This window comes from Antechinus flavipes, chromosome 1 (assembly GCF_016432865.1).
Source record: "Antechinus flavipes isolate AdamAnt ecotype Samford, QLD, Australia chromosome 1, AdamAnt_v2, whole genome shotgun sequence".
Taxonomy (NCBI): domain Eukaryota; kingdom Metazoa; phylum Chordata; class Mammalia; order Dasyuromorphia; family Dasyuridae; genus Antechinus; species Antechinus flavipes.
This window is the reverse complement of record NC_067398.1, coordinates 658,323,507-658,342,137: the sequence shown is the minus strand read 5'-3', so window position 1 is coordinate 658,342,137 and position 18,631 is coordinate 658,323,507. Positions and strand designations below refer to the sequence as shown.

Here is an 18,631-nt window from a genome sequence, read left to right as displayed (position 1 = left end):
TCTTGAGACAGAATATAGCTAGATCCCTTTTGTAGGATGTTGGCTTTGGTGACACTAGACTTCAAAGCAGTAGCACAGCCAATGCCAGTCTTGGGACATCAGTAGCAATTCAACTTGCCTGATTGGCTGTAGAAGAGTTGCATGAAAACCACTGGATTACAATCCTCCCCCTCTTTAAACCCTTATTACTACTCCCCACTCTCCCCAACAAACAGTCAGCATCATTTAAAGGCCTTGGTTAGAGATAATTCAAACCAGTCCCTAACAAGGCCTTCTTCCTTTTCTCAGTAGCACCCAGGACAAAGACCACTAATACTTATACTCTGTATTCCATAGCTCACACTCCTTCCTTACTGATGATACCCTTTTAAAATCTGGTTTGTAGAACAGCTAAATTATGGCTTGTATTTCTCCTACCCATCTTTCTTTTTTCTATCTTTATTTTTCAGATGCTATTATTACTTACTATCTCTTTCTCTCCTATGAGAAGAGATAGCACATCAGAGTCCTGAAGCTATTTGGAGAAAAGGTTTAAATATCTACTGTGAAAACACATCTAGACTCATTTAGTGCTGAACTTTGGCTTTTGCAGAGATCCCCATAGCCAGCAGGAGACTTATTAGCCAATAAACTTGGTCCCTTTCCCTTTCTTCCCATCTCTTTTAAAAGGGGGAAAAAAAAAAGAAAGAAAAGAAAAGAAAAGTTGACAGAGCTGGACAACTATGGAAGGAAATGCCTCCATCAGCAATGTACACGAAGAGCTCTCCTTCTCAAGCCCTAGTGTCTTCTTTGTCAAATGGGTAGTTTTCCTGATCAGTAAACCTAGTTTTAGTAGTGTCTCTTACTGGTGGAACTCTGGGGAGGCAGAGGGACTTAGGATAATACAATTCTTGCTTTATGTTTTCTTACAGAATAAAAATTACAGCTTTCTCAATCCCTTTTTTCCTCTATCACTCTATTATTCTCTACTACCAGTCTCTTCCCCCCTTGTCCCTCTATCATTTTATCCCTCCCTCTGTAGTCTTTCACCCATCCCCTCTCTTTCAGTCTCTCCTCTATCAAGTTTTTAGTACATGCTAGGTTTGAAACATTTTACATAATACTTTATAATTAAATCCCTAAGAAAATGAAGACAAAAAAAGAGCACAGTGTGAACAATCCCCTCAAAGTTCAGAGGCTTCATTTCATTCCAATTTCTAGACATTCATTCACTTTGGGCATTGCTTTTCCATTTTGCTCTTCAATGTTCAAATCCCCCAAACACCTTCTGCGATCTTCAGCTATAGCCAAACAAGGCTTCTAAAGATTTGTGTCCTTTCATGACTTCTAAGTCAAATTTGTAACCTGAAGGTCTCAAACCCCTGGAAGCACAGCATATCTCTCTTTCAACATTTCCCTTCCCCACAGCAGCATCACCAACTCTTCCATGCAGGGCAGAGGCGTGCAAACTAAGGACAAGCCAAAGCAATCATGACACTTCTCACAGCTCACCAATATGAACACAGCTGTCACTAGAAGCTTTTGACACAGTCTAAAGACATGGATAACTCAGCAAAACACACAGAGAAGCCACTTGGAACATCCTAAAACTGAACACAGATCCAGGAACCTGCCTCACCAGGAACCTCCAAACCAATGGGCTTAGGAAAGTGACTGATAGGCCTCTCACCTTCTCTCTCTTCATCCATCCCATTCATTGGCAGTAATTTAACAGCAGGCAGCCAGAAAGGTGAGGGGGAGACAAAGAGCATCAATAATCCACCAATTAGATAATCAGCTCCTAAAAAAATCCAGAGTTGACTATACTTTTGGGCCTGACACCTAGGGACTGTCCTAGAAAAATCCTGTGTTCTTATCAGAATCTATTATTAACTCACTATATTGCCTAGACAAATAATCTGCTCTTCTCTCAGCCTCACTTTCTTTATCTATAAAATGGGAAGTGGGGAAGGGGATCCAATTATATGATTTTAAAGTTCTTCTAGTTCTAATAATCTAGTGCTAAAATTCTGAAAGGAGCCAGCTAGCTGAGAGGAATGTAGATGGCACCATCTGCCAGACAGGAAAGGCAGGGTTTTAATATCAACAGAAAACCAGCTTTATTATGTAGCAGGCACACATTTCAGCCTTAGGAGAGTTTCTATTTCACAGAATACCAGGTGCCTCCTCCCTGGCAAAAATGAAAACGTTTCAAAGCCTGCCCCTTGGGCACTCACCCCTCCTGCCCTCAGAAGCTTGGATCTAAATTCCTTGGTGGGGTTGTTGAAAGTCAGTTTTTCACAACGAAGATGATTCACAGGCGGATTTCCCTCAAGATTCAGGAACAGGTCATATGTGAAGCAAACCTTCTTCGGCTCCTCCTTAAATCAAGAAAACACAGAAAACCAGTTTTAGAGCTAAGACATGGGATTGCAGAGATATCAGTGATACATGCTGCACACCCAAAAAAATTTGCAAACATGACTTAATATACAATTTTCCAAACACATTCACTAACTCACTAGCCATCACAGAAGCCTTTTCCTACCAATTTTCTTTACATTCTCAAATCACTTACCTCCCCTCTTCCCCCCATTTTTATCCCCTTTGTCTCTCAGGAACTCAAACTACCATAACCACTGCCTCTGCCCAGCTGTACTTCTTGAGCAAGTGGCTGTCTGGAGCCATATTTGGAATGCCCCCAACTCAAGTTGCTATGGAAAGGTCATAGCCCAGCTTGAATGGGGTATAATGGAAAGAATGCTAGACCTGAAGTCAGGAGACCTAAATCCTAATCCTAGTTTTGACACAAAAACTGCAGACCTGTGAATAAATTCTTCACTCTTCTTGAATTCAATATCCTATTCTACAAAATAAAAGTAGCATTACTTTCACTGTCTACCTCAGTGGTTGTGTGAGAATCAAATGTAAAATATTTACATAGTGCTGTAAGTCAGTTTTCATCCTTAGGCTCTCAAAACTGAGGGGGGAGGGGAAGAGATAGGGAGAGGAGTGTCAAATCACAAAAAGGACACTGAAGTTGCCCCTCAAGGGAGTTCACAGAGTATTGCTCCCCTGACATGCTTTCTCTGAATCTCCTGTTCATATTCATCAGGAGGGCATTTGAATGCAGGGCAGAGATGAGTAAAACAAATTGGTGGTTGTACTTTGGAGCCCAGAAAAATTCCCTCTGGTTAATCAATTAAAACCTGTCTAAGGGGCAGAGAGCAGCATGATATAGTGGAAAAGAACACAAAATTTGGAGAAGTTAGGAGACTTGGGCATAAATGCTCAAACTCACTACATAACCTTGGGAAAATTACTTCCCTTAGTGAGTCCTTAGCTCATCTGTAAAATGTAAGAGGATGAGAAATAGTTTCTTTCAGTTTTAAAGTCTGATTAACTATTCCATAGATAAGAAATAAAATAATAGGCATAAGAGACAGAAATTAATAACAATTAATAGCTAAACTATTTTACCTCTATCATGCTTGCCATGTTCCAAGCACTGTGTTAAGCATTTTGCATATATTATCTTATTCGATCCTCACAACAACTGTGGAAGGTAGGTGGTATTATTAATATTATTATTCCCTTTTTACAGATGAGGCAACTGAAACAACACTGAAACAAACAGAGGTTAGGTGACTTGTTCAAAGTCACATAGCTAGTAAATGTCTGAAGCCAAATTTGAAATCAGGTCTTCTAAACTCCATGCTCTACCAATTGTACTATCTAGTCCTGAAATCTTAAGTCTAATAGCTAAATATCTCCCAAAATTTCTGAGTTTGGGGTAAGAAAATTTACTGAATCTATTCATGTCATGTAAACTCAGATCCATGATTCATTTACTTATTAAAAGTACTTGGGAGGGAGCAACTAAGAACTTTATCAATATTAGGGACAGTTGAAAGGAGTTTACGTAGACAAGGGAGCAATGATTTGAGTTAATTATATTAGAATGATCCACCCCCCAAAATGAAGGAATAAGGAAGAAGGATGCACTAGAAGAAGGGAGAAAGGAGAGAGAGAATGAGGGCTATTTTCTCATATAAAAGAGAAGTGCAAGAAATAACTTTTACAATAAAGGGGAATTTGAGGTTAGTTCGCAATGCTTGAACCCCACTCTCATTTGAATTGCTTATCAGAGGGAAGAATATATATACATTCTCACTTGTGTCCAGAAATGCAACTTAACATAAATAGGAAGGGAAGGGGATAAGAAAAGAGGGGATGGTGACAAAAGGATAATTTAAAAGAGGTAGTAGTTAGAAGCAAAACAGACTTTTGAGAAAGAACAGGATTAAAAAAGAGGTGGAAACAGAAGCCCTGGTGCTGGAGTCAGGAAGGAGGGCCTGAGTTCACATCTAACTTTAAGATACTTAATTGTGTGACCATGGGCAAGTTACTTAATCCCAAATGTCCCTTCATATGCTCACCTCTAAAGTTTTGGGAAGCCCAAATACAGGGAACTAGTCAGAAATAGTAGCTCAGCAGCAATTTCAGATACTCTCAGCCCAGAGATGGTAAGGAGATTGGAAAAATGGTCAGAAAGAGATTAAACGGGATCCTTTGCTGATAATGACTGGCAGCTCTACTGCCCATAAGCAATTTGGGTTGCAATTCCAATGTGGAGAAGAACACTGATGGCTGATAAGTGGCCTTAGTCACAGTTCCAAAGCAAAGCACTAGTGCTAATGGCTGCTGGAGCTAACAGACCCTTCCTGGGTAAAGACCAAAATGCTGAATAGGAAAGCAATAACCACACTATCCTGGAAGCACTCAAAAGTTGTAGACTTCTCCCACCCCAACCCCCCCAAATTAGATCTGAAAATAGCAGCACAATAAACCTTGAAGTTTGGCACAGTGCCTCCCTAGCTTTGAGTGAGCAGAGCCCAAGTTTAACATAAAATTCAAAGTTAAGAAATAGGCTGGAAAAATGAGCCAACAAAAACATGCAAAAAATTTAACCATTAAAAAAAAAAAAAACTATTACAGTTGCAGGGAAGATCAGACATAAATTCAAAACAGGAAAACAGCTACAAACAAAGAAAAATGACAACTGAACCCAGGACCTACAAGAATTCTTGAAAGTGTTAAAAAGATAAAAAGTGGTGGAGGGAAAACTGGCAAAAGAAATAAGAGTGATGCAAGAAAATTATGAAAAGAGAATTAACAGGTTGATAAAACAGATATAACCCCCCCCCACACACACACACAAAAACACTGAAAAAAATAACATTTTAAAAAGCAGAATTGGCTTAATGGTAAAAGCAGCACAAAAATTCACTGGAGAGAACACCTTAAAAAAGCGGAATTGTCCAAATGGGAAAAAAGGTACAAAGATTCACCAAAGAAAAGAACTCCTTTAAAATTAGAATTGGGCAAGTGCAAGCTAATGACTCTATCTGACACCAAGAAACAATAAAACAAAATCAAAAGAATGAAAATTAGAAGAAAATGTGAACTATCTCAACTGATGTGGAAAACAGATCAAGCAAGGAGAAAGAATTTAAGAATTATTGAACTACCTGAAAACCATGATAAAAAACAAGAGTCTACAATTCCAATGAACATGTGATGGGAAGAGCTACCTCCATTCAGAAAGAAGACTGTGGGGACTAAATGTGGATCACAACATGGTTTTTTTGCACCTTTCTTTTTGTTGTTGCTTGCTTGCTATTTTTTTCTTTCTCATTTCCTTCCCTTTTTGATCTGATTTTTCATATGTAGAATGATAAATATGGAAATATATATAGAATGACTGTACATGTTTAACGTATCTTGGATTGCTTGCTGTCTTGGGAAAGAGAAGGCAATAGGTGAAAGGAAGAGGAAGAACTTGGAACATGCAGATTTATATATTTATATGAAGACTGATAACTATTTTTGCATGTATTTTGAAGATAGAAAGCTATTATTTTTAAAAATAAATTCTATCAAAAACCAAAAGACAAGAGCCCACACATCATATTTCAAGAAATTATCAAGAAAAACTGCTCTAATATCTTAGGTTCAGAGGGCAAATTAGAAGAAGAATCCATTAATTATTTTCTGGAAGTAATCCTAAAATGAAAACTCCTAAGAATATTACAACCAAATTCCAGAGTCCTCAAGTCAACAAGAAAATGCTTCAAGCAGTCAGAAAGAAAAAACCCAAATACTGTGGAACCACAGCCTGAATAATACAAGATTTAGCAGCTTTCATGTTAAAGAAATGAAGGGTTTGGAATATGATGTTCCAGAAAGCAAAGGAACTATTACAACCTAGAATTACCTATGTAAGGAAAAAAAAATGAGTATAATTCTTGCGGGGAAGAGGAGGGAAGCAGAGAATGGAAATTTCATGAAATAAGATTTTCAAGCATTCTTGAAGAAAAGACTAGAGCTGAATTGAAAATCTGTCACACAAACAGAAGACTCAAGAGAAAGATTAACATGAAAGATCTTATAATTACAAAGGTTCCAATTTACGTTCCTATATGGGAAGATGTACCTCTAACTAAATAAGGTTTTATCATTATTATCATGAAAGGAGTTTATATAGATAAGGAAGCATTAATTTAGTTTTACTGGAATAATCTAACTCAAAAAATGAAGGGGTGAGAAAGAGGGATGCATTGGAGAAAAGGGGAAGGAAGAAACAGAATGAGGGATATTTTCTCACATAAAAGCAAAGTGCAAGTGATGAGGGGAGCCCTGAAACTCTCTCTGGGACTCTGGGAGGAAAGTTGGGAAAATCCCTCAGAGAAGTTCTCCCCTAAGAGACACAGCCCCCTCCCCTTTCCCCCCATCAAAATTTCATTTTCATTCTGTTTCTGGGTTTCATTCTGCTATCTGAGTGGGACTAATTGAGTCTAGGACCTCTCTACTTAGCCCAAGCTGGAGATGAGATTTCTATCCAACTCTATTGAGTTGGAGATTAGTCCAGGGACACTCATTCAAATTGAAAATTTCTATTCAATTCGAAAATCTCTGTCAGATTCCAACTCAAACTGACCCCCCCCACCCCCAAAGTTTCCATTATAATAGTTTCCAGCCAAAGTTTCAATTATAAAAACAGACAACTGGGGGATCATTCCTTGAAAAGGACCTAATAATGCCAAGGAATCTCTCTCTATCCTTGGCATAGCTGCAACCCTCTGCCCTGAAAAGACATTCTCTTTTCAGCATTATTCCCTCTTTATCTCTCTCACTTACTATTTACCTCTCTTGTCTGGATTTCTCTGCTAGAAACTTACAGCTTGCAAAAGCTGACTTCTCAGTTCTAATAATAAACTTCTTTTGCCAGTTAAACTTTTTTGGTTCCTAAATTTATGAAGGACCTGCACCGACCAGAAGGGGGTTCCCATAACTCCCTATCCTGCATTGAACCTCATCACAAGGAACAACTTTTACAGTAAAAAGGAAATTGAGAGTGGTAGGCAATGCTTGTACCTCACTCTTAATTGGAATTAGTTCAAAGAGGGTACACAATGCAACTTAAGGTAAATGGCGAGGGGGGGCGTAAAATAAGAGGGGACGGTAATAAAAGGATAATTTAAAAGAAGTAACGGTTAGAAGCAAAACAAGACTTTTGAGAAGGGACAGAATAAAAAGGTAAAAACAGAAGAAAATGGGATGGAGGGAAATATACAATAATCATAACTTTGAATGTGAATGGAATGAGCTCACCCATAAAACAAAAGTAGATAGAATGGATTAGAATCAGAATCCAACAATATGATATTTACAAGAGACAAACATGAAACAGAAAAACAAACCCAGAGTTAATTAAAATAAAGGGTAGAGTAAAATCTAACACACTTTAGCTGAATTAAACCAACAACAAAACCAGACAGGAGTAGCAATCATGATCTTGGGCAAAAGAAATGCTAAAATAGATCTAGTTAAAAGAATTTTTTTTTAACCCTTCCTAGCTGTGTGACCCAGGGCAAGTCCCTTAACCACAAATGCCTCAAAAACAAAACAACCAAAGAAAAGATAATTTTTGCTACCAGATAGTATATATGATGAAATAATACAAAATAGTTTTATATCAAGATTCTCCGATAAAGGTCTCTTTTCTCAAATATATGTTGGATATAGATCTTAGTTAAACATTCATAAAAATAAGAACCAATTCCCCAATTGATAAATGGTCAAAGGATATAAACAGGCAGGTTTCAGAATATGAAATCAAAAGCCATATTATCATGATATCAAAAAAAATGTTCCAAATTATTTGAGAAAGGCAAATTAAAGAAACTCTTTAGGTACTATCTCATACCTGAGGGGAAAATAAGATACACTAATAAATTGCTGATCCAACCATTCTAGAGAACAATTTGGAACTATAACCAAAGGGATGAGATGTGTGAATGAATGAATGAGATCCCTCTGCTGGGAGGCTAGAGGTTCAGAAGTGAAATTCACTAACCCCAGAGTCTGTGGCAAAAAGATTTTATTTTACACTAAGAGGCTTTCCCTTAGCGGGCCTATTTCTTAATGAAGAAATATTTTGCCAAGAATGATTGGCAAAGACCCACTTTAAGAGCAAATCTGGGACGGTTTGAATTGATAATCAGACCAGGATTTCTCAATTGAAAGAAAATTTAGAATTTCCTGAATGAGGATGTGACTTCCCAAAAGATCAATGGGAGTTGATTTGCCCTTGAATAATGTTGCTTTATCTCATCTTAGGAGGATGGGCCCTCTCTTGACTCCTCAGAGCCTGGGAAACCCTGATTTCTCTTCTTTGCAGATCAAAGAGCACATGATTTTTAGTGATTATTCTACACAATTTTTCAGTGATTATTTTACACAATTTTTACAGAGTTCACTCACATCAAAAGGGCTATAAAAGTATACAAAATCCTTTGATCCAGTAATACCACTACCAGGTCTATTTCTCAAAGAGATTAAAGAAAAAGGAAAAAGACCTATACAGCATTTATGAAAATATTTGTAGTACTTCTTTTTGTGGTACATCATTATTACTTAGGGAATGCTGAAAAAGCTGTGAATATGATTCTAATGGAGAAGAAATGAACAACCACAAAAATAAGATTAGATTATACTCACTAGACTGGCTAACTCATAAGGAAGTTTCCTCCAAAAACATTTTGGTTCTAAACTTTTCACTCCAGCCCTCCCTGTAAGACTTCATCATTATATGGAGGTGAAATTAGATTCCTGAAAGATGTAGCAGCACACTGCAAGCTTTGGCATGTCCTATCTTGCTAAAAACATTTTGAGTTTGGGTCTAGGATCAGACTCTGTGTTTGTTCTTTGAAGCCCAGACTAGTTAAATGAAAAGACTCATCACAAGAAGATATTCAACCAGGTAATAATGTTTTTTTCAGCCACAGCAATTCATGCAAGTCTCCTAATATGATAAAAGGTTGTGATCTGTGCCTAAAACACTGATATTTTGAAATGATCTTTTGAAGTATTGGCATGTAGGAGGTAAATTTTAGGTACCAGAAAATTTATTTTACAACAACTAGGTAATTCTCTCAGATGAACAGATTTAAGCTGTTGAATAAGGTTCACACAGCCTTTTATTTGATTGAAATTCACAAAACGTTTATTAAACATCTCTAGATGCTGGGGAAGCAAAAGTAAAAACAAAATACTGCTCAACTTTTCATCAAATTTAACTTAAGGACAGCTGAGGGTCACAATGGGTAGGACACTGGCTTGGAGTCAGGAAAATCTGACCTTAGACATGTCCTGGGTGGCTTTGGAGAAGTCACCTAATTTCTGCCTAAACTGGAAAATGGGAATAACAACAGCACCTATTTCACAGAGTTTGGGTGATCAAATGAGGTAATATTTGTAAAAGTCGGGCATATAATAGACATTTAATTTTCCTTATTTCCTACCCCTTTCCCTGTTTTGTTATTATTGTTCAATTGGATCAGTCTTGTCTGATTCTTTGTGACCTCATTTTTTTTTTTTTTGGCAGGGACACTAGAATGAATTGCCATTTCCTTTCCCAGCTCATTTTACAGATGAAGAACTGAGGCAAACAAGATGAAGTGACTTATCTACAGTCACACAGCTAGTAAGTATCTGAGGCTGGAGTGGAGCTTAAAAAATTGAGTTTCCTGACTTCAGAACCAGCACTCTATCTACTGTGCCATCTAGCTGCCTTAATTCCCCTTTAGCAGCTTGAATTTTACTGAGGCATACAAATATACACTAAAAGTATTGTGCAAGAAAAAAAAGAGAGCTTTAGCAAAGCAAAGGGTAAATGACAGTAAAGGCTGCAAGGAAGAAGTGGCACTTAAGAAGAAGAGTCTTAAAATAAGATGAGGATTCTCAGGAACTCTGAAGAGGTTTGAGTTAGAAGGAAGAATGTTGGATTCAGAGGAATAACTATGGTCTAGTTTGCCTGGAATGCCGAGTTCATGAAAAAGAATAGTATGAAAATAAGACTAGGAAGACAGTGAAGAAGGCCTTAAATACAAGCTAAGAAATTTGTGTTTTTCCTTTGACAATAGGGAGCTACCCAGAAAGGTCTATTTTAAAAGTTATTTTGGTAGCTGGTAAAAGATGGAAGAAAGAGGCAAGAGAATGGAAAAAGGGAAACCAATTAGATTATTTCAGGAGTATTTGGAAGTAGCAGTAATACCTGAGCTGGGGTGGTGCCCATGTGAAAAATGCTAAAGTGGGAAAACTGACACAATTTGGTTAAAGGGAGAAGGGAAGGATGGCTTTAAGGTTGTGAATTTGGGTGACTGGAAGGATGGTGGAATCTTTAATAGAAACTAATAAGGTTAGAGAAAGGGTGACATGTTCAAAATGGTACTGATTTTTTGAGATGTTTTGTTTGAGATGTTTACAGGATATTCAGTAGGAGAGAGTCTGCAAGAAGCTGATACACACTGGAGTTCAGGAGAAAAACCTAAGCAATTATGTAGACACCTGAACTCTATGCAATTCAAAATACACTTTCTTGACTTCCCAAACTGGCTACAGCTTAGAGGGCGTTACTGCCCTCTAAAAATACATCCCCCCATCAAAAATACTTAAAGCAACTGATCAGAAGATTTTTTAAAAAATTAAACAAACAAAAACAACACAAGTTGCACACTAAGGACAAATTCATACTGTTCTGTCACAAATGAACTGCCCTTTGACCTTTACCCAAGTCTAGTCACACAATATCCCTTCTGTTCTGGTCCATTAGTTAGCTTAAAGAGAAAAAAAAAAAAAAACTCCCTACTCGAATCTCTGGGTAATGGCATTCTTCCTCAGCTACATAAAAACCAGCCAATTGTCCACACATCACATAGCAACCATCAGAAGCCAGCACCCTGGAGAGGCTGAGAGGCTGAAAGAGACAGGCCTGCTCGCCTTCTAAACTGCAGAATAGCCTTTGGAGGCAAGGAGGGGGAACTTGCCCCAAGTTGGCAATTTGGGAGGCCTTCCTCTTCCAAAGGATAAGGGAGAAAGAGATAACAGTTCAAAAACTAGTTTAAGACAGAGTCAAGGGATAAAATCAATTAGGAGGAACTGTTTGAATAAATAAAACAAATCCCTATTTGAATAATAAATTTACTCAAGACCAACCTAACTGACTTGCATTTTAAAAAGTCAAGCAGGACCAATTAACTAGAACTAAAGTTTAGATATTGGCAGAAAAGGCTTTTGACCCCATCTCATTTCAGCTACAAAATTTGTGTGCAAAGAAAAGGAGTGGAGTATGGATTTTATTCTTTGGGCACTTGGTCAGATTCTTCAGCCAAGAACTAATTAGCATATCCAAAATTCCAACAACAAAAGGGGTCATTGTGTTCAGGTGCTGATCCTAGCCAGCAAGCTCAGGTCAGCAGAAGGGCCATAAGTATTTGGAGTCTCTTAGGATCCCTCTACTTGCTTATTTTTATTTTTTGAAATTTATGGATTTTTAAAAATAAAATGTTCAAAATTTGTCCAATGAAATACACAAGTAGTCCTTTAAAAAGTATAGATAACTGCTGACAGAATTGTCAGGTAGCAGCATGGTATACACAAAGAACAAGAAACCTGTTATCTGAGGCTTAGGGTTCTAATTTGTAACGTGACTACTTCTATGAACTTGGACAAGTTAACAAGCTCTTGTGCTCTTAGTTTCTTTATCAAGCAGAAGATTTGACCTGGATGATTTTTAAGGTTTTTTCCAACTTCAAATGCTATGTTTATGTTTCTAAATTCACAATTGTGGCTAATGTCCAAATACTCAATCACCATTATAAATTTTCTCATAAATTAGATTAAACATCTAATAAATGTTTAAGGTGAACAAAGGAAAGCAACTGTCATATCTTCTTTGGCACTGCTGTGGTTAATCAGCAAAATTAATTAGAAGAAAAAATGTTCCCACCTCAATGACTTTTTTCTGAATACTTAAACCAGTCTAACTTAAACAGCTGGTCCAATATTAGAGATCAGATTTCATACATGATTATTCTATATCATCTCATAGTTCTCATACCCATTTATGTTTGACAGAACCTTCATTCCAGAAACTTAATTCTTAATTTAAAAAATCATGACCACTAGAATATCACTTTTTTCATATTATACACACATATCTGTTTGAATACATATCATGGGAATACACAGTAATTTATATGGGAAGGGATTAAGCTTTATATTGTACCCACTATATACTGCATTAAGCATTTTTTATAAATATCTCAATTGATCCTCATAATAATCCTGCAAAGTAGGTGCTATTATGTTTCTCATTTTACAGTTGAGGAAACTGAGACCAAAAAGGTCAAATTATTTCCCCCAATGTCACACAGCTAATAAATGTGTAAGGTCCTATTTGTATTGAGATCTTCCTAATTCCAGGCCCAAATCTAATCAGTGTCACCAACTGCCTCCAACTGCTTTTCTCACTACAACCCTACTGATGTAAATAAAATAAATATTGTTGTCACCTCCCTTTATCTGTCCCCTTTCCCTTTTAACTGATAAACAGGCTCTAAGCAGCTAAGTGACTTGCCAGAATCATAAAGCTCAGGATTTAAATACAAACACAAAAATAAATCATTCCCTATACTACCTCAGAGCTGTTTAGTCCAAGTATTGCAAGAGCTAACAAAAGGTATTTCTCCAGAACTCCCTCCAAAGCCTAATATCATTAGCACAGGACCCGGATCATAAAGCAAAGAATTTCAGATGCTTAGAAGAAATTTAGTCCACAGTTGTGAACTTAAAAAAGAAAAATTTGTAAGTGTATTTGAGTATGATTGACTTGCTTTGTAATCCTATCTATTTTATGCATTTAAAAACATTCTCAGGAATGTTAGGCTTTCCCAGATTGCCAAAAGGGCCCAATTTACAAAAGGTTTAAAAACCCTTAATTTCATCTAATCCTCTCTAGCAGATGTGGAAATTAAATCTAGGTAAGGGAAGTGGTTTGCCCAAGATCACAGAGGGCATTTATACCATGCTCAGGACCATATCTATTTTGTGTAGTTTATTACACTTCATTATTCAAAGGCAAATTCCAGCTTTAAGTTAACAGTATTCAAAAAAGGCCAAGTCCAAAGCTGTCCTGAAGCCAGTCCTAGGTTATCTCCTTTTCCTTTCTGAGGTATTATTTTGAGTACATTATCACAAGTAACCTCAGGACATGAGCAAGTACTTCCTGTGTGGCACTACTTCAGGGTTATTTACTGAAAACATCAAGATAAGGTCTAAAATGTTTTACACTAAAATAAACCTGCCACATTTGGAGAGTCAACACAAAAGAGGGATGTAGGCAATACTAGAAGAGAAGTTCTTTTTAGATCAAATGTGTAAAATATCTGCCAGTTAATCTACCAAACTACCCTTAATACTTTTATAGATAGTTACAAAATGCTCTTTAAAGAAATAAAAAATAATTTAAATAACTGAATATGGTCGAACCATCCCAATTTAATAAAGACAGCAATATTACCAGAGTTTAGAGATTTAGTATTATACCAATGAAATTTCAAAAGAAATATTTCAGAGACCCAGGCAAAATAACAAAATTCATATGAAGGAACAAAAGAGCTAAAATATCAAAAAAAGGGGGAAAGATAAAAACAAAGGAGAATAGCATTCCCAGACCTCTAACTATATGTCTGAGCAGAAATCATCCATCAAAACCATTTAGCATTGATTAAACCCAGGAAAGTAGCTCAATGAAACAGCCTATACAAAGAAAAATCAGAAATAAATGAACTGTTGAGTTCATATCAACTCAAGTATTCAAAAACTGAAAAATATAAATTACTTAGGAAAGAACTTCCCATTTGACAAAAATTGCTGGGAAAACTATAGAATAGTTTGGCAGAAATTAGATTCATATCTTTTACCATATCAAATAAAAAATTCAAAATAGATATGACCTGAATAATACCATACAAAATTGATATCATTAACCTTTCACAACTATGAATAAAGAATTAGTTCTTAAAATTTTTTTTATTTTGATCTTAAACACCAAATAAAGTAAAAATTTCCAAATAAAAAGCAGAACAGAAAGAATTATATCTAAAATTGAAAATTTCGATTATGTACAATTACCTATTCCTTTAAAATATAATAAATACAACACCTCTCTTTTTTATTTTTCTCTTCCTCCTTCTATTCCTTTTCCCCGGTCTACTTTTCTCTTTCCTCCTCAGATAAAGAAAATCCTTGATGTAAATAGTCACACAAAGTAAGTCCCAGAGAGACTTTTTTAAATATAAAAAAAGCATGTATCTTTCACCTGAACTATCAAAACCCTTTGCTAGGAGATAAGGAAGAAGCTTGTTCCTCATTGGTGCTCTGGAATTGTACCACACCTATTTTCAATAATTCATCTGGATCTCTATCTTAATTTTCTGAGATCTCAAAAGGAATCCTCATTAAAAATTTTTTTTTAATTTAATTTAATTTAATTGATTAAAAAAAAAAAAAAAGACAAACCTCAAACTTTTCTTCTCCATGCCCAAAATTAATGCATCTAGGATAAGAATGGCATCACATTCTCAGATAAAGGCTTGGTATCAAAGATATAGAGATAACAGAAATATACAAGATCAAAGTCAATAGATAAGTAGTCACAGGACATGAACAAATAATTATCAAAACAACTGTAAACTGCAAGCAATCACATGAAAGAATGTTCCAAATTACTAATAAGAGAAATACAGATCAAAGCATCCCTGAAATTTCACCATACACCAACACACATTGGTAAGATATTTAAAAAAAAAAAAAAAAGTCAATGTTGAGAGGGTGTGGAAAGATAGGACAACTAATGCATTGTTGTTAGGGTTCTGAGTAAATAAAATCACTTTAGTAAGCAATGTGGTATTTTGTAAGTAAAATATCTATATTCTAATCCAGAGATTCCATTTATAAGTATGCATCCCAAGGAAGACACTGATAATAAGGCAGGCAAAATATTTACAGCAATAAATGTGTTGGTAAATAATTAGAAACAAAGTAAATGCTCATTGTTGGAGAAATGGCAAAACATTGTGCCATTATCAATGCAATGTAATAGTAATATGCTACAAAAAATGAATATGATAAAAAAGAAAAATTAAGTCATTAATATTGAAAAATATAACTTACATGAAATAATAAAGAATGAAATAAACAGAGCCAAAAAAACAAAATACACACTGACTATAAGGTAAATAGAAATAATCATTAAACAAAAGTGAATACTGTAAAAGAATACATGGCCCATAAAAAGAGAAGAGAAATAGAAGACAGTTCCCTTAAATCCTTTTATAGAGGAGTGAGATCCTTTTCTGCCATTTTTCTGTTAAATTTTTTTTTTTATGATATGGGATGACTCTCTGGGACAAGGGAAAGAGGAAGATTCAGGAGGAAATTTATAGGGCAACATAAAAGCAGAATATATCAATAAAATTTATTTTTATTCTGAACTTAAAGAAAAAAAGGAACATTTCATACAGAAATTAAAAAGAGGGTTATATATAAAGTAAATCTCTATTTCACATCACTTTTAAGTATATGACAAATTTCACGCTATTTTTAGAATTGTCCTCTGTATTTTCTTCTGAACTTCCTTCTGTTCTCTTCTGTGACCTTAAAAATTGTTACAATGGGCCCACTCCTAGCACCCCAATTAAAAACAGAAGAAAAAAGAAAATAATCCTTATAACAAATAAGCATTGTCAAGCAAAAGAAATCCCTGCTGTAGCCATGGTCAAAAATTTTGCTTTCTGCACCTTGAGCCGTGTGTGTGTGTGTGTGTGTGTGTGTGTGTGTGTGTGTGTGTGTTGGGGGATGGAATGTTAATATAATTCACAAGAATTTGGGAGACAAAGTTGGTCCTTTATCAGTTCTTAAATCTTTTCAAGACATTTTTCTTTATAATGTTGTCCTTATATAAAATATTCATCTCGTTCTGCTTATTTCAATCTGCTTAACTGCATCCTACCCAAGACTTTCTGAAATGGCATTTCTTTATGGCAGAATAATATTCCACTACATTTATGTACATTGTACTATAATTTGTTCAACCATTTTCTTACTGATAGGTGTACACCTAAGAGTCTAGTTTTTTACTGAAATTCACACTTTAGGAACAGAAAATTGGGAACACGGGGAAGTTGTTGGTTTTTTACTATTCCTTCCCTCTTAATCTGTCATCTCCATTCCTATATGTTAAGTTTGATAAGATTGAAGTTTTTCAGATCAGATGCCCTTCTTCCCTACCTCCCACCTCCCTCTCCATGTTTGTGTACTTTTTTTCATTCACCTTAATTATGAGAAAAATCAAGTCCCAATGTCTATATAGAACTTTGGTATGTCACTTAACATCTCTAAGTTTTGGCATTTTAATTTGTAAAAATGAAGAGTTTGAACCAGATAGCTTTTAAAATTCCTTCACATTCTCAATGTATAACCTAATGGATTCTATATACTCTCAATCTTATATCTCCTTTTCCTCCTATTTTACTTATCACTGTCATTATAATCAAATCCTTTACTTATCAGTGGTTTGTCCTTATTTTACTGCTCTGCTAGATTTAAGCAGACTTTTGGAAGTAGTAAGTTCCATCAGATATCTTCAACTACAGACTGGCTATTTGGTAGGATGTTGTATAGAGTTCATGTAAAGGTCTCAAAATCTCTTCAAACTTGGATTCTGTGAATTTGCCTCCATCTTTAAAAAGCCACCACCGAATCCTACATCTCTTCCTCAAACTCCTGCTCTCCTTCCTTCAATATCTAAATCTGCAATTTTCCTTTTCATCTAGACTTTCATAAACACTTTTGATTTTAATGAACATTTTTTCTTTTTTCTTTTAAAGAAGTACTTCAAAATAACTGTATGGACATATATACATATATTGTATTTAACTTATACTTTAACATATTTTACATATATTAGTCAATCTGCCATCTGGGGGAGGGGGTGGAGGAAGAAGGGGAAAAATTGGAACAAAAGGTTTTGCAATTTCAATGCTAAAAAATTACCCATGCATATATCTTGTAAATAAAAAGTTATAACAAGATAAATAAGTAAATAATAAAGAAGTGCTTCATTCCTCTCTGACTTGTTTCATGCTGTTTCTTCCTCTCCCTCAAACTCATCTATTGTTACTTAGCTATAAATCTGATATATCTTCTTATAGCACTTACTTCATTTTATATCATACTTCAATTTCAACAAATGAGCATGTTAAAACCCTTTCTCTCTCACCCACTATTAATCTGGCAATTTCTGCCAAGGCTGTTAGAAAGAAAAAAAAAACAGACTAGCCTGGCATACCTACTACCCACAAGAACGCCTGCAGGTACCTGCCAGTATAAGCTTCCCTATCAGTATTCTAGGTTCTTGCTCTGTCTATTCTGTTCTATCAGCAAAGAATTATAGGAAATACGAGGGTAGCTCTGGATAGAACATCCATCCAAGTTGCTGATATCCAAGCTATCGAAAGAGAAAGAATTAGTTTCAAGCATCCGTGATGCCCTTCAATACGATTCAAATATATCTCAAATTCAAATAAGTGCCTTAGTAAAATATAGCAAAGAAATTTCACCAGACTATCTAAAAATCCTAATGCACTAAGTAACAAAAGTTCTCTGAAACTCTTAATAGCTTTTTCTTTAAAACACTTTTAATACTGAATGGAATTAAAGGATTTGTTTTAACAATCATCCTTACCTTAACTCAGTTAAATACTTTTAAGTGTGGCTTAAGGATCAATTTATTTTCTCTTGAAGTGCTATTCTTGCCAGTAGAGAATAAGAAGTAAGCAAAAGTCTTTCAAATACCAATTTCTGTTTTATTATTAACCAAGTCACAACCTAAGCCAAAGTTTATTTTTCAAAGTAATAACTACCAATCAGGACACACAAAAGCATTTGGACTTGCAAGCAACTTTATCAACTGGTCAAGAAAGCAATTATGCAAATACCTTTGGATTAGTTCATATTCTTTCAAGTGGGCACAAGAAACTGAAGTTTATAAAAATACTATTTAATTAATAAGATACTTATGGCATTCAAAGGAGGCCAGCTCTGTATATCAGTTGTATGTGTGATGTAACCATTTAACTTTAACTTAACGACAGTACCTCCTTTCAGAGATCCAAAATGCTTTATTAGCTGAAAATGTGGTCACAACTTTTAGACTTCCTTCTACTTAGGTCTTCAGACCCATTTT

The 18,631-nt window shown here is 35.5% G+C and overlaps 1 protein-coding gene across 3 annotated transcripts in view; it reads right to left on the bottom strand.

Annotated features, from left to right (window-relative positions):
* Positions 1-18,631, bottom strand: part of MLLT1 (MLLT1 super elongation complex subunit) — an 88,096-nt gene that overhangs the window by 26,863 nt on the left and 42,602 nt on the right. For all 3 annotated transcript variants that reach the window (XM_051971774.1, XM_051971772.1, XM_051971773.1), the window contains exon 4: positions 2,217-2,360. In XM_051971774.1, the coding sequence (XP_051827734.1) occupies positions 2,217-2,360 (144 nt within the window). The remainder of the gene's footprint in view (positions 1-2,216; positions 2,361-18,631) is intronic.